Source organism: Convolutriloba macropyga, chromosome 3 (assembly GCF_964194025.1).
Source record: "Convolutriloba macropyga chromosome 3, txConMacr16.3, whole genome shotgun sequence".
NCBI classification, from domain to species: Eukaryota; Metazoa; Xenacoelomorpha; order Acoela; family Convolutidae; genus Convolutriloba; species Convolutriloba macropyga.
The window spans coordinates 41,060,507-41,087,723 of record NC_134470.1 but is presented as its reverse complement, the minus strand read 5'-3'; the positions used below and the strand labels follow the sequence as shown (position 1 = coordinate 41,087,723).

The window sequence follows — 27,217 nt, the reverse complement described above, 5'->3', positions numbered from 1 at the left end:
GTATGTATGTATGTATGTATGTATGTACGTATGTATGTATGTATGTATGTATGTATGTATGTATGTATGTATGTATGTATGTATGTATGTATGTATGTATGTATGTATGTATTTATGTATGTATGTATGTATGTATGCGATTTTCAACACGAAATCTTAAAATTAAGAATTTCGTGTTTTCAACACGGAAATCTTAAGAATTCCTCGATTTTCATCACGGAAATCTTTTGAACTCCGCTATTTTCAATACGGAAATCTTAAATTTCACACTGATTAAACCCGAAAAAACGCAAAAAAAATTTCAAACCCATTTTTCAAAAATTTTTATAAGTTCTGATCCCCCTATAGGGTAAAAATTTCAATTTTTCAAAAAATTTTTTCCGACAACTTTTCTAACTCAAAAAACATGTTTCACACAATTTCACATTGATTAAAGCCGGAAAAACGCAAAAAATTTTTTCAACCCCATTTTTCAAAAAATTTTTGCAAGTGTCGACGCCCATTAGCGGTAAATTCTCAAATATGAAAAACTGCATCTGAATACTTTTATCATACAATAAACATGTAATCGCAATGCTAGCAATAGCAGTGCTTAATATATATCGCTGTTCTAAACAAACAAACAGACCTCGCAGCAAACAATTAGTGATAACAAAAACTGGGTCAAGCTTGTAAACAAATTGAACAAAGTTAAAATCAGCCGAAAGTTAAAAAAGAAAATTTTGAAAAAAAATGGAAGGCTGACCAGGGGTACAACGGGGGGGGGGGAAGTGACTAGAACCTCAACGCGGGGGGGACGGACAATTACTGCAGCGTGGCAATCTACAACGGGGTGGGACATTTTGAGGTGGCCATCTACAACGGGGTGGGACAATTTGAAATCAAATTGTCCCACCCCGTTGTAGATGGCCACCTCAAAATGTCCCACCCCGTTGTAGATTGCCACGCTGCAGTAATTGTCCGTCCCCCCCGTTGAGGTTCTAGTCACTTTTTTATACTACTAACCCATGTGAAACTCCTATTTGTATTTATGAGTAGAACTCATATGGTCATTAGTCAGCGGTTGACACAATTTGCAATACATTTGATGCAGAACGAGGTCGCTCAGTGATTAAGAGGTTTGCAACTGGGATTGATGGCTGTTTAATTGCAAAGGAGCTAAGAGTTCATAGTCTCAACTATTTGCTACGATTGTCGGGGGTATTCGTTGGGGGTTATTCGTTGAAAAAATTTGATCTTACGATGAAGATACCTCACTAATATAAGAAGAAATAAGTTTCCAATGACGACTGTTACTGTTAGGGTAAGGGCGAGCTTGATTGGAACATAGGAATCTAACTTGTCAACAAGTGAGGGCTTCACAACTTGTATTTTGTTAACCAATGGTTCTGCTATTTTCTATAAGTCGGCTTTTTTGAGAGTATTAGTGTTTCTCGATTTCAGGCAAGGATGTTTCTCGATTTCAGGCAAGGATGAAATAAAGTGTTGGACCAATGGTTCTGCTATTTTCTATAAGTCGGCTTTTTTGAGAGTATTAGTGTTTCTCGATTTCAGGCAAGGATGATTCTCGATTTCAGGCAAGGATGAAATAAAGTGTTGGAGAGGATCAGCTAGTTTGAAATCGACTCGAGTGGCGGGCATTTTTTGACAACTCAAAATGTCTGGTCGGATCTTAATGTTTTTGGTGATCAGTTGAATTCCGCATTCGATACTTATAATACAAAGACGCCATCCTTCCTTTTCTTCACTTGTTAGCAGTGAGGCATCGTTCAAATTGGGACATAACGAAAGTGCAACAACTGGAGTATGGAAATAGAGTGTGGCTAAGCAAGATGATTGTGCCAGATGAGTTTCCATTTTTTCGTGACATAAAAGATAAGTTGAAGATCCTAGACAATTATCGAGTTGTTGTTGTGTCATAGTAGTCGTTTCAATAGAAACTGTGAATTAGGGACCTTTGATGATCCATTGAAGGGCTATTTTGACACAATAAGAGCGGTCGTTACCCAGGAGACCGATTAGTCACGCGTAATGCAGTAAAACAACTCACCTGTTGCCCACGCACTCTCTTTTTCCACCTCCAAAAGTGAACAGATTTGGCACCCGAGTAGGTGATTTGGTATTTGAGCTCTCATGTGATTGATAGGATGTCTTCATCCATCTCTCAGGCAGAAAGTCATCTGCATAGGGGAAGACTTTGACATCTCTGTGAGCGAAGTACGACATGTAGATCATCGCCTAAAACAGTGAAAAGACAAATGAGTTCAATAGTCAACAATCGTAGTAAAATTTTGTTCAAACAGCTGTCAGATTGTCAAAAACGGCTGCGACTGCTACGTAAAGCTGCACTCTCAAAATATCAATGAAAACATAGCCAGTAGAAATACAGGCAAAACTGACAATTTTTTGATAACATAGTGTCCAAGGCACAAAAAACCGACTAACATCGGGCGAATTGCTCTCAGACCACTGGCAAGCGGTTGGATTGCTCGGTACCTACGCCTCAGTGAGGCTAGCTGCAGCTTAATTGAACGGGGTGTGGTGAGCATGATGGGAGGTGGGAGCGAGTGTGCGAGGTTACGGGTGGAATGAGGTGAAGTGAGGGGGCGGGGAGGGGACATCATGAATTTATGTCACTTAAATTACTTCGTGGAATCGCGTACTTAGAGCTAGATAGCCTTAATGTTCTAAGAGAACATAATGTCCCACGGGATTTATCAGTTCAATCCTTTTTAAGGATGAAAAATCGAAAGGGTCAGAAGAGAAATTGGTTAAGCAAAAAATTGCACAAGGAAGACCACAGGGCTAAAATAATTGCTACAAACTTCGTTTGAGAGCAATGAATCATTAGCTCCAGGATAAAACAAAGATACGAGTTCACTTTATGTTTTTTTATGAGAAAGCCGATGGCACCTTCCAATTCAATTAGCTATTAATCCAAAATCTAGATTAAGTTAACCTGAACGAGAAAGCCAATGCGAACTGCCAATAATGAGCTAAGTCATAACACAGCAAGCAGGAAAATTAAAACAGGCAAAACTCGGAATATAACCAAAACTTTATTTAAAAATTCAAAGCTAAAACGTCATTAAAAATTAAGCTAAAATATGATATAATAAATGAGTTTAATTGAGCTGAATTAGAGACAATTTTCTTATTTCAATTGAATTCGTCTTTTCTCTTCTATGAGGTTCTCGGCTATTAGAAACTAGTTATTCGACAGGCTGCTTTATGGCGAAGACATCTTCGAGTCGTTTCCGAAATTCTTCCGGCTATGTTTTTTGATCGGTAATTATGTTGGAGTGTATTTGAAACAGGGAGTGTAATGCATGAAAAGAAAGTTTTAGGTGAAATTGCTGAAAAGCTGAAGGAAGAGAGAGTGGTTTTCTGTTCATACTACGTTTTTGAGAGAGAGAGAGAGAGTGAAGACAGAAGGTGTGAAAAAAAATTCGTTAATCGAAATGTTTTTTGATCATTTGATCACGTGCAGCATTTTCAACGCAGTTTTTTCGCTTAAACTGCAATTGTTTTCCAATCAAAGATGTTGTATTGTTTACCCAAAGTAGCAATGTTGCGTATGAACTCTTTTTTTACAATCTGAATTGAATAAAAAATATGTTTTCAATTCCATTTTTACCATTTTGCTATGTACGCTTTTTTAGCAGCTTTTTTATTCTTCTAATTTATATAGCATTTGCCGATTCCTGTAGTTGAAATTAGCTGTTCCAGTGTTTTTGTTTGGCTTTAAGATATAATTTTTTAACTCATTTTGAGTTTTTTAAAAAGTATAATTGAGTAAATTTAAGAATATTTTGGACAATTTTTGTCGGTTTTTAAATTTTTTTGAATATTTTTGGTCATTTTAAGTTTCTCGATATAGTTTTTCTTCTTAAATTTTTAGTCTGGATCTATTCTATAGATTTTGCTCCCAAAACGTGGAATTGAACGCGCAGTAACAGAAGCATTAAAAATATTTACTTGGCGAATGATTGATTGCAACTACCATTTCAACATTTTGTGGATAATATTCGTAGATTTTTGTGGATGGTTCTTTCCAAATTTTTTTCTGCACTATCCTTCATTTATTTTTCATTTCACCGGTTTTCTCTACATGAACAATTCTGTCGCTTCTTCTGTCAATTGATATTCGGTAATTGAATGATAACTGTGTCGAAAGCTTTTTAACAGTAGTTATTTTGGATCTGCAATTCGTACTGAAATTTTTTTAATCAGATTTTTTATCAGTTTTTGTTGTCAGTTAGTTTTCCATTGTTATTATGGATGATGTTGGTCCAAACTGATTAGCATTATCAATTAGGAGGCTCATTATACTAGTTGGGTGAGTCAATTTTCTATTCGGAGTCGTTTCCGGAAGTCTTCCGGCTATGTTTTTTTGTAAGATGTTTTCAAATTTTTTTATGACTGAGCTTTCAAAACGGGATAAACAGTTAAAGCTCAGAGGGCATCAAGTTTCATTGGACGTCCTTAGCCGCGCTTAGTAGTCCCTCAAGTGCTTAGAGTGGTGAAGCTACTAGGAAGGTCGTAATTCAAGGTTAAATGGTCATTTTAGGGAGTTTTTGAGTACAAAATGCTGTAACCTTTTCGCGTTTTTCAAATTTTCAGTTGGACGGATCTAACATTGAGGTTTGTGAAAATTGATGAAGGTCTCTTGTAGAACGTAGTTACTTTTTATGACCACTTTGTGAGCTGTATGTTTTGGTACTCCAAACATAGCACGTAAATTTATAGTAATTTTTACAATTTTTATCAAGTATTTTGACAATTCTTGTCATTTTTCGAGTTTTTGCAGCCTTAAGTGCCAACGAGTCTCCTCTACGTTTTGATAATAAGTTGATGAAAGATTTGAATTGGCAATGAAGTGGTTTTCAACTTTTAAAATTTGAAAACCACTCCATTGCCAAAAAAAATTTTTCAGTAACATATCAAACCTAGGAGATTCGTTGGCACTTAGGGCTGCAAAAAACCGAAAAATGACAACAATTGTCAAAATATTTGGAAAAAATTGTAAAAATTAGTATAATTTGGCGTGCTATGTTTCGAGTACCAAAACATATAGCTAACAAAAAGGTCATAAAAAGTAACTACGTTTTGCTAAAGACCATCAATTTTCACAAACCTCAATGTATCACAAAACTCAACTTTTAATCAAGCTTTTTGGAAATTTTTGTCTTGCGAGTTTTTCTAGTCCCAGGGGCCAAGAGACCTTTAGCGTTTGATAAAATGCTACAGCTTAGAATCTAGCGTTAGAGGATTGATTTTCGATATTTTATTGTCACGAATTAAAGCATTTTTTAAATAAAATTTTTGAATATTTGAAACTTGGCATTTTTTGAGTTTATGTAGCACCAGGGGACCGGGTAGCCCCTCTAGGGTTTGATATTAGGCTACTGCATGGTTTGTAGGATCAATGGTATTCAGCATTTTATTATCACTCATGTTTTACAAATTTTTTTCAATGCTATGAAAATTAATTTCCGAAGACAATGAAAAGGTTCTGACGATAAATTATCAATTTTAGCAATATTTTAAAGAGATTTGAAATTGTTTGAAATTTTTGCCGTTACCTGAGTCTTGCTGATTAGTTACTAGACACATCCGATAGGCAGGCAACAAAAATGGTTCTCAGCCTTATGTTTTTTCAGTTTCACCTTTTGATCTTGTTTTTCGTTTTACACAGGTCCAGATTTTCACGCTTGACTACTGACTTACTTCACTCACTGTGTCCATTGAATAGATTTTACATTCTTTCACGTACTGAATTACTTAATTTAGTGAATACGGTCCGAGTCAGAAGAGTAAAACCAAAGGAAACGGGATAAACATATAAAGCCCGTCTATTACGTTATAATGCATTAGGTTAACAAAATTCAGTAGTGCGACTGCTAGCGGTTTAAGCTGCATTAGTATTATGTATAATAAAACTCAATTTAGAAGGTGAGCTAACTGTAATTTTAGAATCTAACCGAATATGCAGAATTTATACACCAAGTAAGAACACTTTGATACTTAGAAAAAATTTGTTAATTTTGATCTCTTTAAATTGTTTTCTTTTTCTGTTTCAATCCTCATGTGCGTCAAGCGGGTCAACGGCGGCTAGTTTCCGACAATTTGCCGGCTATGTTAATGTTCTCTATACAGAGCCCAATTTGAACAATTTTGATTCAAAAAAGGTTATCAATTTAGATTTTTTCGGTTGCATTTCCAATGTCAGTGGGTGCCAGTGGTGCTAACTGCTTTTGTGATAAATTGTCTGCTTAAGGTTTTAACTTTGTCTTTAAGATTTATGGCATCATGCTCAGAGATCTTTCTAAAACTTATGAAATTGGATGCCTGATTTAGGAGCGTGACGTCATTGCTCACCATTGAGTGCGTTTTGTTTGCTCACAAAAATCAATTTGTGTTCGCATCATACTTTCTTTCTCGGAATAACCTTTGCTTTAGTTGATTTTGATATGAGATCTAGACAGCTGAGGATTTGAGGACTTCTTTTAGAAGTCCTCAACTCATCGGCTAGATAAATTCCTCTGCGCAGATCAGACAACGCAGTTTATGATGAAAACATGATCTTTTTGTCGTACTATACATCCTTTCATATCCAATGCTTAATAGGCGCCTTCATCTTGTCAACTAGCTACTATTGGCTACTTGTTTACAATTCAAAAAAATTAGTGGGGTGATCTCTTTTTTAATATCTGTTCACCCAATTGTGCAATGAAATTGGAAAGATCAAAGTAAAATTGGAATGGTAATTTCAATCACACTAAATTAATGAAGAGAGCAAAAAATGTTGATTTTCGGGAGCTCAAAGTTGATTCGAATGAGTTTGCGGTTTTCGATAGCTATTTTCCAGTTGCTCTCGAACGAAACTTGAAACAATATTATACAGCGTGTCTCGTTATGAAAAATTAGCGTTGGACAGTTGTCGGCGAACAATAATCCGATTTCACTTCTGAAGTGATTTTTGACGCTTTAGTTTTCAATTTTTTAGTGGTTTGAATGGCGCGCATTCGGAAGTTAAGTCTTTTGATAAAAACTAAATTGATTGCATGAACAGCATTCACAAGTCTACGACAGTCGTTTGGTTAATTCGTCAGTAATTTACTCCGGAGGTTGATGGTTTGGTCCCCTCCGTGATCTATTTGACGCCACTAACTTTTAAAGCATATTTTCTTCAGGCGTTGATTTTTTGGCGATTCTTAAAACTCCATTTGTCTTAATTTGATGCTGCTTCAAGCATGATATTTTTCAGTTCATTAGAAATCTCCATTCTTTTGATTGTAATTCAGGCCCTGTTTTTACTTTACATTTTTTTACTTTGTCAAACAAAATTTAGGTTTGCTTTACCTTAGTTGACAGCTTGTTAAACTTATTTTGACTTGAACATCTTTTTTCGGCTTCGCTTGCTTTTCTATTCTGTCGCGCTTTTCTATTCTGTCGCTCTTTTCTATTCTGTCGTTCTGTTTTAAGGAGCAGTTTCAGCAAAATAAAGTAGAATCAACAGAGTCAGTATTGAAAAAGTTAATCAAAAGTAGCAACAGGATGAATTCATAAAGCCTGAGTTTAGAAGCAGGCTACTTGAACTTTTTTCTTAATGCCAGTGGCTCGTTCAAGTTCTTGATAGGAGTTTTAGACACATACTAAATTATATAGGTGAAAGCCCCTCTGGAGTCTACTCCCCAGCCTATCGTTCGAGAGCAATTTGTCCGACGTTTTCTATTTGATTTTGTTCATCTGCGGCAAATTGGCTTTCTTTAGCTCACTGGCTTCTCGTAATTGTTTCCTGATTGCTACTATAAGTGATACATTTAATCTATTAAGGCATAGTTTAATAGCCGACCTCATCTCAGCTGGCTAATATAGTGGTCCTATTTTTTTAATTGCGTCAAACAAAAACTTGTTTCACTTCACCTTATTTTGCAGCTTTCTTTTACTTCTCTAGGTTGTTTTCATTCGGCGCTCATGCTTTTCAATGCTTTTCAAAGTGCTTTTAACCAGCAGCTGCTCAGCATATCAATCCAAAATGAACAGAATCAGTATCGAAGAACGAAATCAAAATACAAACGGGATAAACATATAAAGCCCGTTCATTAGGTTATACTGCATTAAATTATCAAAGTTCATTAGTGCGATTGCTAGCTGGCATTAATATTATGCGTAATGATCATCAGTTTAGGTATATTAAGTGTAATTACAGAGTCTAACCGAATATGCAGAATTTACACACCAAGTAAGAACACTTTGACACTTAGAAAAATTCTGTTAATTTCTATCTCTTAATTTTTCTTGTTTAATTCCTCATGGTCGTCAAGCGGGTCAACGGCGGCTAGTTTCCGGCAATTTGCCGGCTATGTTTAGTGGGTTCGTGGTGTGAACTGCTTTTGAAACAAATTGTCTGCTTTTTAACATCGTCGTTACGATTAATGGCATCATGCGCAAAGTTTTTTGTTCATTAACTAATGGAATTTGATACGTGATTTAGGAGCGTGACGTCGTTACTCACTCTTGAGAGCGTTTTGTTTACTCGCAAAAACAAATTTATAATCTTACTAAACTTTCATTCTCAGAATGACTTTTGCTTTAGTTGACTTTAATGAGATCTGGACAGCTTAGGATTTGAGGACTTCTTTTACAAACAATTCATCGGCTAGATAATTTTCTCCGTGCAGAACAGACATCGCAGTGTATGGTGAAAACCTGACCTTTTTGTCGTTCAATAAATCCTTTCATATCTATTTTTTAATAGGCGCCCTCATCTTGTCAACTAGCAATTATTTACAATTCGAAGAATGCAGTGCCATAGTGCGGGAGGGGCGACTAGATTCATAACAAATTAGCTTATATAGAAATTATATTATTTTGACGCAGCTCTGTAAGAGTTATAGTGCCTTGTCTTTAAAATTATATACGTTGCAGTGATGTATTATATTGGGGGATCACAACTCATCCATTGGATTGTCATAGGCGGCTTAAGAGCAAACCCTCTTTTTTATTCAAAGAATTGTATCTGTTCACGAATTCGTGCAGTGAAATTGGAGAGTTCAAAGTAAAAATTGAATGATGATTTTAAGGTACGATAAAGTGATGATGAGAGCAAAAAGTACTGATTTTCAGGAGCTAAAATTTGATTCAAACGAGTTAGAGGTTTTTAATAGCATTTTTTAAATTTTTCTTGAAAGAAGTTTGAACCAATACTGCCAATGCTTTTTTAAAACTATTAATATAGCCTTTTCAAACCTCCAAACAAAAAAAAACGTCCAAACCAAAAAACTGCTTCAACAGCTGACAGACAACTTTTTCACAATTTAAATTCTTGCACTCAGGAAAACAGCTGTATGAACAAAAGTAATGTGTATATGAGTGCTTCCGTACAGTGGAGCCGACTCTATCCGTGCATAAATTTGCCAATTTTTGCTTTTATTACATTTAGCTCATTTTTACTAATATTTTCAGAAAATCAATATTTTGTGTTATTTTTACTTGAAAAACAATAATAATAAAAAAAATTTATATATGTATATATTTTTCCAATATTATAAAAAAATTTAATAACTTATTAATTTAATAGACTAAAAATAAAAATAAGGCAAAAATAAGTCATAATCCGCAATACACATACTACTCACTCTCCATATATACCACATTCACGTTCTACTCAAATAAAGCGCTTCCTTATGTGCTTTATGTGATCCATGTGCAATTAATTTTTTTCTAAAATTTTATAATATATCATATTATATCATATTATATTATATCATATTATATTATATTATATATTATACTTTTTATTTATAATAATGCTAATGCTAATACTATTGCCAAATAATAATTAAAAAAATATGGCAATCTATTCTTCTAATAATTTATCTATATCTATACCCTTAGCTTTTAATTTAGAGAGTATAATATAAGATTTATAATATTCGGATTCATTAGACTTATGGGTCTTCACCGATGCTTCACCGTCTATTGTATTAGATTTAATAAATTCATTAACAGGTTTTATTTTATTGGTAGACTCTTTAATTCTTTAGTTGAATAAACACCTCTGCGAAAAACTATTTCTTTATGAGCTTTTTTTAGATGACCCTATATCCCACTGAAACTAAATATAGAAGAACAATATTCAAACCTCACTTTGTTGAAATACATTCTTTACATATAGCTTTCTTTTTTATCAAAAGATAGTATTTGTTTTGCAACTCCACATCTATTAAACTTTATTTGTTAAATTAATTTTATTATTAGTAAAACTAAAGTATGACTCGAGTTAGAAGTAAAGCTAGAGTTAGAAGTGGGGTTAGAGTTACAAGTAAAACTAGATTTAAAAGGGGTTGGAGTTAGAAGTAAAACTAGAGTTAGAAGTAGGGCTAGAGTTAGAGCTAGAATTGGAATTAGAAACAGAATCAGTGAAAGGGGCTTCGCTCTTGGTTCCCCAACTGCTTCGCAGATTAGAATTAGAATGAGGCTTCGCCCCCGTTGGGATACCAGGGTCAGAGGCCCCTTCACCATTAGGGTTAAAGCTAGAACTAGAGCTAGAACATTTTGAAGCAATTCCCCTAACCTTTGAACGGGCTTTATTCAAACAAATACCACTCAATATATTATCTCCACATGTACACTTACTAATTTTATCGTTATGTTTCATTTTATAATGGAAAGGTAAAAAACTGGGCGAACCACATTTATAATCACACTCTAAACCTGCCGCCGTTTCCATTATTTATTATTTATAGTAGGTCAAATTTCAAATTATATTATCTTACAACTAGCTATAATTAACTATAACTAGCTATAATTTTAATTAAACTTCTAGTATAATCTTTAGACTTGACACACTCTTTTAGAATTTCCCTTCCCAAAATTATTACGAGTATTATATTTAAATCCTTTTATCTAAATCTGATCAACACCCAATTCAGTTTTATCTCTAATGAAATAATTTCATCTTTGATTTTTTGATTATTTTTATATAGATCACTTAAAACAGTCATACCCCTTCTGTTTAATGTTTTAGTCTCTTCATCTACGAAGGGGCTTCCCCGATCAATATACTCTTCTTGTATACCTCCCAACACGGACGAAGACTCATGATATTTCGGTTCATGGGACTTCGTCCATCCGTGAAACGGCTTCGCCCACGCTTCGACATACTTATGTTCTTGTTCCAATTCTTGGTCTAAGTCCTCCCCGTAACCAATATTCATTAATGTGCCTGTTCTATTTATCAAATGACTTGCATGTGTTGCCACTCACACTGCAGTTTACTGTCGGCTCAAGTTTGAAATAATCATGTATGTATAAGAGTATACCTATACCTATTGTTGTACTCCCCACATACTTAACCGCATTAGCAATAAGCTTTTCTTTTGTTAGAACATCATTCTGAACCTTAATACCTCTTGAAGTAAGAAGTTTATTAAAGTAGAATATATAGTTATCTTTATTAATAGTAATTCTGTCTGTAGCACTATTCATTAGTGATTTAATATAATCTATAACTTTAATTATCTCGTTACTCTCTAATTCATCTTTTAAACTAAGAGCTTTCAAGTCTAGGAAACCAACTCTTGAGTCATATATCATAGTTCTATTTCTATCAATAATAATAAAAGTTTCCTTTTTCTTATTATATTTAATCATACCAAAACGAAGTGCATCATCTGTTCCATTTGTACAATTATAATAACTATTATTTAACTCTTGAATTATACCATGGAAGTCATGCTTGCAATCATATGTTATATTAAAATTCTTAAATAGATCAGCTCCATTATAAGTCGTTATATAAATAGTATCACAATTCATTCTAGCCATATTATCTATCTGAACTGGTTTATGACACATTACGATCATTTGAATATTCTTATTTCTTCCTTCTGTAAAATAATAAACTATATCCTTATTAAACTTATCACCCATATCATCAAGAACAATTACTATTTTTGAGTGTGACTTTATTTTTCATTCTGATCAAATTTATATCACCCATTTCAAATCCAGCATAGGGGCGCCATATCCCTATTATTTCGTTCCATCATATCCTTATCTTGTTCTATCATATCTTTATTATCTTGTTCCTGATCCTGATCAGCGAAGCAGCTTTACTGATCTGTGAAACAGCTTCGCTGATACAACTTCAAGTATTGTCTAACAAAATAAGTCTTACCCGTACCAGTAGCACCATAGACAATAGTATGCAATGGTGACTTTTCAAATTCAAATCTAACTAAACTTTTATTCATAAACCCTTCAAAGCTTTCTTCTAGTTTGGTATATTAACTTGGCAACTCATCATATATTATATAACAAACCACTGCTATTAACAAGAGTATAAAAATTATTAAACCCGTCTCCATTTTCATATATGAAATATAGACTAATATAGACTTATAATTAGACTTTGAGTTATAATTAAGTATGAATATTTGTTTAATACAAATGCTTACGCTAACCTTTGAGGAATTCATTAATAAATTTGGTATTGATAACAAAGCTATGAGTAATATCAGAATAGAAGATATAGGTAATGATATAAGTCTAACTCCATTTGAGATAGTAATGAGAGATAAGACCCCTGACAACATTAATGAGAATAACTTTAATATTATAGTAAAACTACATCCCAACTGATGGTACTCATTGGGTTCTAGTTATAAGAAGAAGAGCTGGTAAGGTTTATTACTTTGATAGTTTTGGTGTTGAGACTCCACCATTATTCTTAAAAGAATATATTGATCTAGGGTCTGATGAAAGAATACAGGAATATGATAAATCTTATTGTGATGCTTATTGTTTATATATGATCTATCTTATTGATAAAGGATTGAGAATAAAGGGGGCATTGGATAGTTAATCAAGTTAAATTTCCAGAGGTATATAATAGGTGTTTGCGTTGTAAAGCTAAAGGTAAACTCGAAGTTAATGTTATTGTCAATCAGGGAACCTGCTTCGCAGATGGTCAAGTCAATCAGGGAACCTGCTTCGCAGATGACAAAGTAAAAGCCAATGACAAACAGGAGACCCCCTTATCAGATGACGGTGTTAATGATATTGATGATGGTGATACATATATTAGTATATTTAGTGAAGGGATGAAGTCCTTGGTTGGTGTAACAAGGCTTGCCCTTTCCCAACCAAACAAAGAGATAAACCCTGCTCACAATGTGGATGTGGATGTGGCGGGGGAAGTAATGTTGGTGTAAGGACCTCCGGTCTTGTGGTTGGGGAACCAAGGGCTTCGCCCCTTCCCCATCTAATTTATTAATTGATGTTAATGGAAGTCTACAATCATGGATAAATGATAAGAATATAATCGTTAATAGCAAATTCCCTGAAACCTTCAGATGTATAATATCTGGTCCTAGTGAATGTGGAAAAACGGTACAAATAAAGTATCTATTTTTGAATAATATAGAATTTGATAGATTATATATCATTGGTCCTACTGGTAATCAAAATGATGATCTAGAGCATAAAGATATCAAGGAACCTACATCGCAGATCGGTGAAGCCGCTTCGCAGATTGAGTTTATTAAAGACATAAAAGATTTACCCCCACCTGATGAACTACCAAAAAATATAAAGAAACTCATGATATTTGATGATGTCGGGGGTAAGGAACCAGTTATTAATGAATAATTCTGTAGAGGTAGACATAGTAATTGTAATATGATATATCTTAAACAAAATATTTTCTCGGCAGATAGACGGAAAGTTAGAGAAAATTTTAATCTATTTATTTTCTTTGAACAAAGAGGTAGAGCCACAGCTATATATCAAGATTTCTTTAGTAGAGTAGAACTTAGTTATGATGATTTTAGTAGTATATTTGAAAAGGTATGGGCCGAGCCTTATAATTACATTGTCATTGATAAAACTAAAAATAGAAATATTAATGGTAAATTAAGAATTAATTGGGATCGGAGAATTTGATAGTTAAATTATTTTTATAGGGCCTTGCCCGTGTTACATCATGATTAAGTATAAGTATAAGTCTAAGTCTAAGTATAGGTCTAAGTATAAGTCTAAGTATAGGTCTAAGTATAAGTATAATACTAAGTTTAAGTCTAAGTCTAAGTCTATGTATAATACTAAGTCTAAGTCTAAGTATAATACTAAGTCTAAGTATAAGTCTAAGTCTAAGTCTATCAGGAACTGTCCATCGCAGCTGACTAAGTCTAAATCAGATACAAAGTAAAACTCAACACATCACCATTGAAAACAATTGGCCTTCAATGCTCATCTTTAATATGAAATTCAATATATTCTATTCTATCCTTTGTTACATTTTGATATAAGATATTAGTCGGTATAATATTTATCAAGTAACTTGGTGGTTCTGTTAGAGTAAAAGTATATAGTATACGTGTTTATGCCATTATCTTTAACACCAGATATAACAGTACAATGGATGTTAATAGTACTAAAACTCTTTATATTAATAATCTTTTGAGATGCATATTTACCTTGTTCATATACTTTTTTCCAAATCCTAGTAATGAGGCTATTGCGTTTTCTACATCAAAATTAATTGCACCTTGTTTTATTTCCATTAAACATTTCATTGTATTCTTATCGGGTTCTATAATAACATTACCATTAGTTTCTTCTTTTATTAATTGCGCTATTTCAGTTAATTCATATGCACCCTGAAATGTCATGGGTCTTCGACCACGCTTCGCCATTATACAGAAATTGATTATTCCCTCTATTCACAATAAATCCTGAGTTATAAACTGATAATCTAATTGAACCCAACTTTGTTGTATTAAGTAAGGGTTCACTAAAGTTAAACTTTCCTGTTGGCTTTATCATTCTAAAGTTAAGTGTGTGTTCTTCTTTAGTTTTAGTTAGAGTTTCATGTATTTTTTGTAGTTTCCAAAAGATTAAGTTGTCAGTCATTTTTTGACTCATAAAAATGGACTTTAATTTGGATACAACTTACGGTTATAATAATGATTTACACAAAAAGTAAGATTATAAAGTATAAACCCAATAATCTAGCAACAATGAATATAATTAATACTAATATTAATATCATTCTCAATAGAGAAGAGAATCATTTAAATATACGTGATTCATATCTAGAGATAGAGTTTGTTGTATCAAATAATGCCGGTGGTGTATTTGCTAATAATGCTAATATCAGATTAGTTAATTTTGGTATGAGTGCATTATTTATTTCAGTTAAGCTTGAAACTAGTCGTGGTGGGACTATTCAATAAATAGATCATCGTCATCCTAATCTATTGATGTATAAGTTATTAACTAGTATTGGTAATGAATACGAGAGTGGTTTTGTAAGAAATCAAGGTAATAGAGATATTCAACTCAAAGGTCATCATGCTGCTGCAGAACGAGGTCATATGTATATGGTTAAGATGAGTGATGTATTTGGTTTTGGGAATGACTTAGAAAAGATTATATATGGATTTGGATTTAAACTAATTTTAAAAAGAAATAATAATGATAGAGCTCTATTTAGAGTTGATGCTGATCCTGGCCGGCTGGCTAATGATGGTAATATAGAAAATAGATATATATCAGGGTGTATACCTACAATTGATCCTAGTAATGACAATAGAACTATTGTACAGAAAGGATTAAATAAGAAGAATAATATTGATTTCAGTTATTATGAAAGAAAGACGTTTTACGAGAATGTACCCAATGCTACTAACTTCTTATTTCATCTTGGTATGGAAAGTGGTATGGAAAGACCACCATATATAATAAATGGTTTTGAAAATAATAATGTTAATGAACAAACTCATGATGCAAGTACAATTCATATAATGAATGTTACTAAATGTTATTGTAAGATTGGTAGTGAGTTTTATCCCGAGGATAGAATGAATATTATTTATGGTACTAATAATTATAATGAGGCTTTTAAAGAGATTGTTAATTATAATAAAGATTATAATGGATTACCTCTAATATTAAACCATATATAAATCATAGAACATTCAAAAGTAGTTATAGAATATATGTATTTGATACTAGATATCAAAATATCATATAGGTCCACAATCAATACAACTTAATTTTGAATTTAGTGCTGCAGTTGCAGATGTTATATGTCATGCATTAGTGTTAACTAGAAAGGTTATTAGTGTTAATAGTGATGGTAATAAGATGGTTGATATAAGCTCGTAGTTATCTGCGAAGCAGGTTCCCTGAAAGTTAATGTTATAGTCATTGTCATTATGTTAATCAAACTATTTCCTACTAGACTTAACAAAACCTTTAGCATAAATAATATCTCGTTCCTTTTTATTCTCTAGAGACAAACCTCTAGCTTCAAGTTTAGTCTTAGGCTTGGGTTTAGTCTTAGCCTTAGGCAATGGTTCAGGTTTAGTCTGAGGCTTAGTCTTAGTCTTAGCTAATGGCTTAACAACAAAGGGATTATACTTTTTAACTTCCATTATTTTTTATACTAATTCTTATTGTGTTGGTGGTAAACATTATAGTGGTACTAAAAACATAAGAGGGGTTGTCTCAGCTAAAGGAACTACGATGTTAAAGGGTAATTGTGTTAAGTGTAGAAGGAATAAGTCAATGACAGTATCTGATGCAACAATAGAAGCAGAAGGATCGACAGATTTCTTTTAAAGTGTTGGTAGAGCAACAGTTAACTTCGGAAAAAAAGTTGCTAATAACCCAGTAAAAGCATTAGAAATAGCAAGTAAAATAGGAAGTGCAGCTGCAAGTAGAAACCCGAGAGCTGCTTTATCAGCTACACCTGATTGAATTAAATTTGCAACTACTGGTGAAGGTATAAAATAGTACGGAAAGGTAGAGGATTATATTTAGGTACTAAGACGAGATGATTAATTATATTAGAGTTCAAATATTAGATTTTAAATATAACTATATTAGAGTATAAATATTAGAGTTTAAAAATAACTATATTAGAGTGTAAATATTAGAGTTTAAATATAAATATGGGTATAACTATGATTATAACTATGACTAGGACTATGGCTATACCTACATCTAATGGTAAATATTAATACTGATATTATTATTACTAAATAAATTATTATAACTAAACACTATTAACCTTAGTTTAAAAAAACACTCAATTTATTTTTCTTATTCTTCTTATATTCCTCATATACCTTAACTATTTCATTATATTCGTCATCATCTATTTTATTATCATTTATTGATTAAGCATATAGTTTATTAAACTTATCACGTGTTTACATAAAATATACATTTGTGAATAATTTAATTTTGTATTTTAGTTTTAATTGTTTTTGAAAATGAACCACAAACAGTTGCAGTAGCAAAAGCTGTTGGTATAGATTAAGGTAATCCTACGCCTGTTAATTCAACTGATGATGATGTTGCAGTTGTTGCTATTGATGATAATAGTATTTCTGTTGTCTCAGCAATGTTAATGTAATTCTTAAATCTACAACTTCTTATTATAGTTTCAGTTTCATAATAATTTCGAATATCTTTTATAATGTTATTATTATTAAATTCATTATTAGCTAGGATTTTTCCATTTATCAATCTTTCTGATACAGATGATAGATCTGGATATAATAATTTCTCACTCGGTGCTGTTGGTTGACTCATTTTCAGTAGTAAAATAACAATCAATATCTTTCATTATATCTTCATTATTAAAATCATAATGCATCTCAGTCTTGCCTGTTCTTTGTTGTCTACTAGCTTACTTTCTAATAATATAGCTATTATATATTTTATAACCACCTTCATCATTAGTTTATGGTTTTCTTTTAAACCTCTCCATCTATCAACACATGCATCACCTAATTGAATATTAGTAATTGACTGATTAAACTTATTGTTATCAAACTCCACTTTTAATTCATTATATTTAGAAATGGTATCAGCGGCTACTTTGTTGCCAAAATGAACAATATTAGTTTCAACTTCAGTCAGCTTATTGGCTAATGTGGACATATTAGATGAGTTAAGAGAAACTAGTTCAACTGTCTTATCATCAATCCTTACAGTATCCCCATCGGTTGTAGATGATGATAAACCAATAATGTTTGCATTTAGTTGACCAGTTGTAACTTCTTCCAATTCACCTTTTCTTAGTTCAGTTATGTTTCTACTTAAAATATCGATTTTATTAGAAGAAGATAATAAGTTATTGTCACAGTACTCTTTATTAACAACATCTTTTTCATCTATGGGAGGGTGTACATTTGTAATTTTATAAGTATCTTTTATGTCAATATTATCATTATCTTCTAGGAATAACCCTTGAGCTTTACTTAGTGTTACGTTGTTCATTGATGTTGATGTTGATTGATGTTTAGCCTGATTGAATCTATTTCTTGTCATCTTGAAATTCAGATTTTAATAATTCCTGTTTATAGTATTTACCTTCTATTATCTCTCCATTAATGTCTTCTATCTTATATGTTGGTGGTTGGGTTTTTAGAACTTTATTCACTTTAAACAATTCTCTATTCCAATTAGAATTGTATCCTTTAGAGAAAATGGTACGTTTGTCAGCATTCCTGACATAATCACCTACTCTAATTTTAGGTTTAATCTTAGTAGAATTAACATAGTATTTAACTTTATCGGGACTATTAGAAGCATCAACGGGCGTCATATTAATAGTAGAGTAAATGTTATTGTTATAATTTATTACTGCATCATTTAATATATTTACCCAATTACCATCACCATTGATGAACATAGTTTTATTAATTATGTGTAATAAAGTTCTATTAAATCTCTATAAATACAGCCTTTAAATCACTATAAGTAGAATATAAATCAGTTTCATATTCTTTAAGCAAAGATTTAAATGTTTTATTGTAAAACTCACTACCTCTACCCATAACTTCTCTGGTTTTCGATCTTCGAAGCCACCTTGTGGAATTTCAGCTAATACTATTTTAAAACCATTAGTTATAGATCAACCAGATTTATTCTTCAATGGAATAGCCCATGCATATTTTGTGAATATATCTATAACCGTTAAAATAAACTTATAATTATTATTAAATTTACTTAGAGATGATTTGTCTATCAAATCAGCTTACCATGTTTCATCTTTATATAAAGGTATTATTCTTTCTCTTCTAAACATTGTTATTTGAGGGCTGAATACTTCTTTAGCTAGTAGTTGCTGATTAGTTTCACTGGTGACTTGTTGTTTTTCCACCATTATTTATTTACCATGATTAAAAACAAAATGGTCTAGTTGTTCTTGATTAATAATATTCATAGATAATAGTTGTTTAGATATATTTAACATTTCGTCATATAATCCATCATGACCAGCTCTTGTTTCTAGTAGTTAGCTAAGTAGTTCTAGTTAGCTAAGTAGTTCTAATCTTTCTATTAAACTATTCGGGTCTGTTTTGCTAAGACCACTAGTTTCTATTTGTTTATCAGTCTCAACCACTTTCTTCCTCTTTTTCTTCAACTACAGCCACTTGTTCGTAATCACTAGTTTCACGTCGATATATTTCATCTTCACTGGATGATAGTACTGATATAACCTAATAAATGGGTTCAACGATACTAGCAAACATTCTTCTTATAAGTTTTGATCTATTACTTTTAGTATCTCCTCTTTGTTTATACCCAATATCCTTTAGAAATTGTTTTATTTTGATTTCATCACCTTTTATATCTCTTTCGGTCACATCTTTAATAGTAATAAACAGAGCAAAGCCCTTAGAAAAATCATAGACTTTACCTTTCATTTTTATACCATCTGGTACTAAAGATACATCTATATCATTTATTTTAAATTGGTTTGAATTCGCATCAACTGATATTAATTGGAATTGTTTATTTGTTTGTTTACCAACTTCTATCAAAATATCAATCATATCATTTTCTACATGAAAAACTACGCCTCTATCATCTTTTAATGTTATAGGTGGATCGGGTGAAGGTGTTAAGAGAGCAGACCGTTCATCAAGAAAGCTGTTTTGTTGGTGTCCTAGACTCTTTAAAGCATTAGTATTACTGTTTAACGCGGCCAAAGTTTTGCTTTGAAGAGCTTGCATTGTTTCAGCATTAGTATTTAAAATTTTTGTTAAGGGATCAAATAACTCTTCTATGTCACCATGACATTCTTGTTGTCGTAATTTATCTTCTAATCTCTTCTTTCTGTTTAGTTTTTAAAGTTTTTTTCTATAAGTTTATCTAGCTTAGTCATTTTGTATTTGTAAAGATAAAAAATTAAGTTAAATTAGTGAAACTGCTTCGCAGATCATTATATAGTTTAATAGCGGCTTCAATTAACTTTCTATCATCATTAGCGGTTAGTTCTAAAACATTATTTATTAATGATTCTAATGATTCTTTACTAACATCTAACCCTAATTTTATTAATAGCTCTAAGTAGTATTATTAATTTTATTTATTAAATCCCTTTTGAATAGATATAGACTCTCATCATTCGGATAGCTTTTAATATTATTTACATAGAATCTTTTTATCATTAAATGTGTTTAGACTAATTTTACTTGTTTTTGTTGTTGTCATGTTATCACCTTTTTTGTATTCTACATTCATCTACAGTTCTCTGTGTTTTATACATTAGTGCACTATAATACTCTTCATGTTTAGCATTGTTACAATTATTTATTCCATGATTAATTATGGCTTAACTTCCATATTATATTTCCTTGCATATTCTATAAATCTTCCTTTAGTATGACGAAATCTAAATCTATTGAGATATAAACATAACCTACAAGTGTAATGTTTAAATCTGAGGTAAGATATGCTTATTTATATTGCACTTTCTACATACTAGATACTAATTAGGATCATTAAAGTGGGCAGACATATGGGAGTGTCTTTCTCTATAGGTTATAATCTTATCACATACAAAACATGAGAGTTGTTTACTTTGACACTCATCACAACTCCAACACCAAGCCTTATCCTTACATTTATCACATTTAGTACTAATCATTTTATAATGTTGAAAAGGTATATAAATAATATTATTTCAAAATTTGCCATATAAAAATGACTCATCTAGAAAACAACGGAATCATTGATTCCAGAAGTAAACAACCCCTATCTGCAAATGAACAGGTCCAATCTGGAAGTGGGCGAGCTCAGTCTCGTGGGCGAGTTCAATCTGGAAGAGAACAAGTTCAATTTGGAAGTGGGCAAGCTCAATCTTCAAGTGGACAACCCCAATATAGAAGTGAGCAAGCTCAATCGACTTCTGCCGATAGGGCAACCCAAAAAAGATAAAAGTGGAAAACAAACCAATAGATAAAGAAGAACAAAAGAGGGAAGCAGAAAAAGTTATAGAATCAATCAGAAGGTTTAATCAAATAAAATAAGAGATAAAGAAGTCATATGATGAATATGCATCAAAAACAAATCAACGGAAAAAAATATGCGTGAGTCATTGCTAAAAGCAGAAGGTAATTACTTAAAAGATGAAGATGGAGAATCATCTAGAGACCGAGATAAAAATTCAGATTCAGATTCATCCGATGAAGATGTCTACCCTAAAAAGCCTAAAACTAATTCTAGTAAGATTAGATGTGAAGAATGTAATGAAGAGTTAACTCAACAGAATTATGGTACACATTCAGTCACTTAAACATGAAAAGAATGCACGACTAAATAACAGAAATTAAATTATTGAGTTTGCTAATGAGAGGGAAGAAAGTCACTAATTAAGATAAAGAACAAAAGTTAGATAAGCAGTATTCAGAACTAGAAGGACTAAAGTATTGTGAAAGTTGTAACATCTATATTGATAATCATAGTGCTTATAATAAACATGTGACAACATTAAAGCATAAGAATAATGTAAGACTACATAAAGGGGAGGTAATAAAGAATGGAGATAAATTTAATTGTGTAACATGCAAGACTTCCCTAAGTCAATATAGTGTGGAACAACATTTTAAAACAGATGCATCTGGATAATGTTAATCGAATAACAGAAAATAAAATATCTAAGATACTTCAGGTTATTGTGATATATGTAACACTAGATATGATAATATAGAGTCATAATGAGTCAGATGAACATAAAGAGAATGCTAAACAGAGAAAACTTACTGATGGAAAGTGGAGAGATAAAGTTAGTGAATTAAGGTTAGATCATAACATGAAGCATAATCAAATAATTTTAACAAGTAGTGATTATGAAGATCCTAGATTCTTAGAAGCATTAGAGGCGTTGTATAACATACATCCCCATATTAAGTTTAACACCTTTGATGTAGTAAGATATACTAAACCTAGAGATGAACTAGAAGAAAATGAATTCACATTTAGGTTAATGACTAGAAAATACAATGGATCTTATGACTTGGATTTATTGAATGGAGAGCTTAAGTCTTGAATGCAAGAACAGGAAATGAATCAATCTGGATTGAGTATGCAAAGATTTATCAAATGAACTATGTATATACACAGGTTTTATCCTACTGGTGGATGTAATACTAAGGTGCCATTCACATCTAGATATATACTTAATATACATAATACTGATAATAAATGTTTACTATGGTGTTTAATTGCTTTATACATCCCGCTAAAGACCATCCCAATATAGTTAGTAATTATAATAAACCTGAAAATATTAATGAGATAAAACTACCAAAGCTGCCAACTCCTTATGGATATAAGGAACTACAAAAAATACAAGAATTAAAAAAAGACAAAGTATTATTTAATGCGTTTAATCTAAAAAAAATAAAACTATTAATCCTGTATTAATCAATCATAATGATCCTAAAGGATGTAATATCTTATACTGGGATAATCATTATCTACTATGTAAAGATGTATCCTTCTTATTAAGCCCATCTAAAAATAAATGTTATCCATGTCTTAAGTGTTGTGTGTCATTTACAACTGAAGATGCATTAAATAAACATTAAGAGATGTGTAATGATACTGGAAGAAGATCATTCCATAATAACGAATATCTAAAATTTGATAAGTTCCATTATAAGAACAGAATACCATTTGCTATGTATTATGATTTTGAAAGTATAATAAAAGATGGGATACACATTCCCATTGCTTGTGGCTTATATATAAAAAGTGACTATCCTGATATATTGGAAGCTGATTATGAATAATACTGTGGAGATGTAGTTGATTGGTTTATAAGAAGGATGAGTTATTACAAAAAATTATTTAGAGAGATATTTAGTATTAATATTCCATTGAAAGAAGATAGTATTACTCAATTATATACTAGTTGTTATTATTGTAATGAGTATATGGATAATAATATTGTTAGAGATCATGATCACCTAAATGGTAAATTTAGAGGATATGCTCACAATAAGTGTAACCTTCAAGCTAACAATAATTTTGTACCAATATATGCATTTAATTCTACTAATTATGATAACCACTTATTTATAACAAAACTAGCAAAAAAGATTAGACTAAAGGTATTAACTAAAACTGAGGAGAATTATAATTGTATTGATATGGGACATGCTAAAGCATTAGATATGTTTGGGTTCTTCCATCCACTTAGCTTAGAAGCTATATGTAAAACATTGAGTGATAAACAGTGTGTAACGTTAAACAAACATGGATTAGAGAGACGTAAAGGTATATTCCCATATGAATGGTTAGATAGTATAGATAAACTTAATAATACAGAACTACCTCCTAAAGAAGCATTCTATTCTAAGTTGAAACAAAGTGGTATTACAGATAAAGAATATAAGCAAGCAATTGATTGTTGGAATAATACTGGATGTAAAACAATTGAAGACTACATGATGTTATATCTTAAAACAAATGTATTTTTATCAGTTGATGTATTTGAGAAGGTTAGAGATAAGTGTTAATTATTATGAAATAGATCCTTGTTACACATATTCTACTCCTGGATTAACATGGTTATGTGGATTGAAATATACTAATGTTAGATTTAAATATTATAAAGAAAACACAGCTAATATCTATGATACAATACAGCGTGGTATTAGAGGTGGGTTAGCTTCAGTATTAGGCGATTGTCATTTAATATGTAAAAATAAGGAAATAAATCCTGAGTATACTGTGAAAGAGAATTATTGAAAGTATGTAGACTTCAACTCATTTTATGCTTCTGCTATGGATCAAGCTTTACCTACTGGTGAGATTAGTGTTTGTGATAACAATAGTTACACTAGATCTCGCTCTAACACAGGTTATATCTATACCATTGATATAAAGTATAATGATGAATGGAAACAGAAAACAAAGAAGTATCCATTCTTTCCTGAGAAGACTAAAGCAAACATTGATCAGTTCACAGATTATCAAAATGGAAATAAAAAGGATATAAACCTAATGAAAAGTTAATGTTAAAGTTAACAGATAAGCAAGACTGTAATAGATGGAGAGACGTTAGATTTGTATTTGAGTAATGGTTTAAAGTTGAAAGATATTACAATTAAGCAAAAGTTAGAGTATAGTAAAAGTGAATGGTTAAAATCTTATATTGAGTTTAATATTCAGAAAAGAAAAGAAGCTAAAGCTAGGGGAGATAAATTTGGAGATGTATTCTTTAAGTTAATGAATAATGCCTTCCATGGAAAAACAATAGAAAATGTCTACAATAGACAAGATGTAGAGTTAGTTAACGATGTGGATAGATATATTAAATTAGTAAAGAAAGTTAGTTTTAAATATGCTGTAGAGTTTGATGATGACCTAGTGGCAGTACATAAAACAATGTTGCAGAAGTAATGTTAAGTTAGATAAGTTTAATTATATTGCATTTGCTATATTAGAGAAAGCTAAACTATTTATGTATAAAGCTATATATTACTTTGAGAAAGAGTTCGATTGTAGTTATCAATATACAAATACTGATAGTATATTTATGAACATAAAGGTTCCATTGGATAGTACTATAGAAAAAGAAATGAATAAGATAAGTGGTATATTACATAATAATAAGTTAGTTAAGATGAAAGATGAAATAATTAATGATACTATCTATTATAGAAGCTTGTTTCCTTAAAGCTAAAGCATATTGTTACACCTCAGTTAAAGGAGAAGAAGAAAAGAAGTTAAAAGGAATAACTAAGGCTACTATTAAAAACCAAATTAATGTAGAAGATTATAAAAATGCTATACATGAAGGTAAAACTAAATATGTAACTAATTATACTATTGATAGTAATAGGCATCATTTAGAAACTAAGGAACAGTATAAGATATATTTGATGATAATTTGATAAGGGCATTAAAGATAGTAATGGTGAATTTAAATTCTATTGGTCATAGACTATTATTAAATTAATGAATTATTAAATTATTAAAATTATAAATTATTAAATTAATAAAGTATTAAATTATTAAATTTATAAATTATTAAAATAATAAAGTATTAAATTATTAAATTTTTTTATAATATTGGAAAGAAAATATATACATATATATATAAAATTATTTTATTATTATTGTTTTTCAAGTAAAAATAACAAAAAATATTAAATTGATGAAAATATTAGTAAAAATGAGCTAAATATATTAAAAGCAAAAATTGGCAAATTTATGCATGGATAGATTCGGCTCCACTGTGCGGAAGCACTCATATACACATTACTAACAAAGGACAACTCGTATGGTTCCAAATTTCTTCATCAATTAAACCGCTGTATTTACTCCATTTTTCGCATTTCATTTCCTGCTTCAAATGGACTCAAAAAGCAACTCTCCCATACGCCTCATCGAATTGTAAAACAGGAACGCAATAATAGCCGTTAAAGATGACGGCGCAGCTGCTATTAAAGATCATCTACCTGTCCCTTGTCGATGGTATAATTTCCCAGCTGTATCTCCTGATTTGCCACTTTCCTTCCTCCAAAGAAAGGCGGGAACAATCTGTACACTTCTTTCAACACACACCCAATGGCTACCGTTAAGCCCTCTTCCCTGTTGCCGTTCTCATGAACGTCGCCACCTGAGAGCACACAATTTTCAAGCCAAAAGTTGACACATGAATCGCCCCAAATGACACGTCGAAGTCTCACATCAGTTATTTTATTTACTTCAAGCACCAAATTTACGGACAATAATCAGAAAATTGAAGTCACTACTGAATTTCCATGCGTTTTAGAGCCAAGTACAATAAATGAAAGCTCACCAATACCACCGTCAAACTAATCTAAAAGTCTAGAAGATTCTCAAAAGTCCGGTTAGTTTTCCACCAATTCTGCACATATGCAAACAACTCAGGTTTATCACTCAAAAAATAAAGCCTTCCTTAAAACGCCATCAAAGACGAAAATCTTAAAAATACACGAAATTCTCGTGTGAAAGCACACGATAAATACTGTTGAAAAACATTAGAAATCATGTGAATTTTACGCGAATTATTGGGTGTTTTAACGTGAGAATTTCGTGTGCTTTTTAAGCGAAAAATTGCATTTTTTACAGGAAAAATCGTTTTTTATTCGCACGATTTCTCTTGTGAATCACGCAATAAAGGCCGAGAGAATCGTGTAAAAATACACGATTTATCATGCAACTGCGCAGTTTCTCGTGTGTCACTTTTTTTCCCGAAAAATCGTGGGACAATACACGATTTTTTGAGTGATTCACACGAGAAAAAATTAGTTTATGGTGATATACATAATGAGATAAGTGGTATAATTAAGAAGAGAGGGAATATTCTTTGGTATGTCTAGTGCAGCCTGTAGCATACCAATTGGAGACTGTTTTGGTTGCAGATGGCTGCTAAGGACACATTGGTTGGAAGATTGAGAGGAGGAGGAGAAGGAAGTAACTGATGTAGTTCCATTGATAACTGCAGAATCCGGAACTATATCATTGACAATATCCCCCCTTGATCCTGTGATGTGAACTGGACATTCTCTGGTATTTTACACAGTGATGTTCATTTGCTTATGCAGCTACTCTCAACATCCTAACTTTAAGCATAAGCGCCAGATTGCCGGAAAATAGATTGCCGCGATTGGCCCATGAATCCGTGAGAGATGGAAAAGAGCACGGAATTTTAAAAGTATTTTCCATTTTGTAGTAATACATACACCTGATTCATAGACAGATGATACAGAGAAAAGCATCAACACAACACAAAAAAGCATTAGAGCTGGTAACTGAAGATAATTGAAAGGATATCGAAAGGTTAATTTACTAAAAGATAAGTCTAGGGCATCAACACTTGCGATATTGACTCGGATCGTTTTCGGTTGCTTTCCCGAGCAGCTTC

The 27,217-nt window shown here is 31.8% G+C and overlaps 1 protein-coding gene across 2 annotated transcripts in view; it reads right to left on the bottom strand.

Annotated features, from left to right (window-relative positions):
- The window catches only part of LOC142336206 (uncharacterized), a 72,226-nt gene that overhangs the window by 24,469 nt on the left and 20,540 nt on the right, over positions 1-27,217 (bottom strand). For both annotated transcript variants that reach the window (XM_075384865.1, XM_075384866.1), the window contains exons 5-7: positions 26,690-26,859; positions 25,785-25,945; positions 2,051-2,238 (exon numbers count right to left, since the gene is read on the bottom strand). In XM_075384865.1, coding sequence (XP_075240980.1) covers positions 2,051-2,238; positions 25,785-25,945; positions 26,690-26,859 — 519 coding nt within the window. The remainder of the gene's footprint in view (positions 1-2,050; positions 2,239-25,784; positions 25,946-26,689; positions 26,860-27,217) is intronic.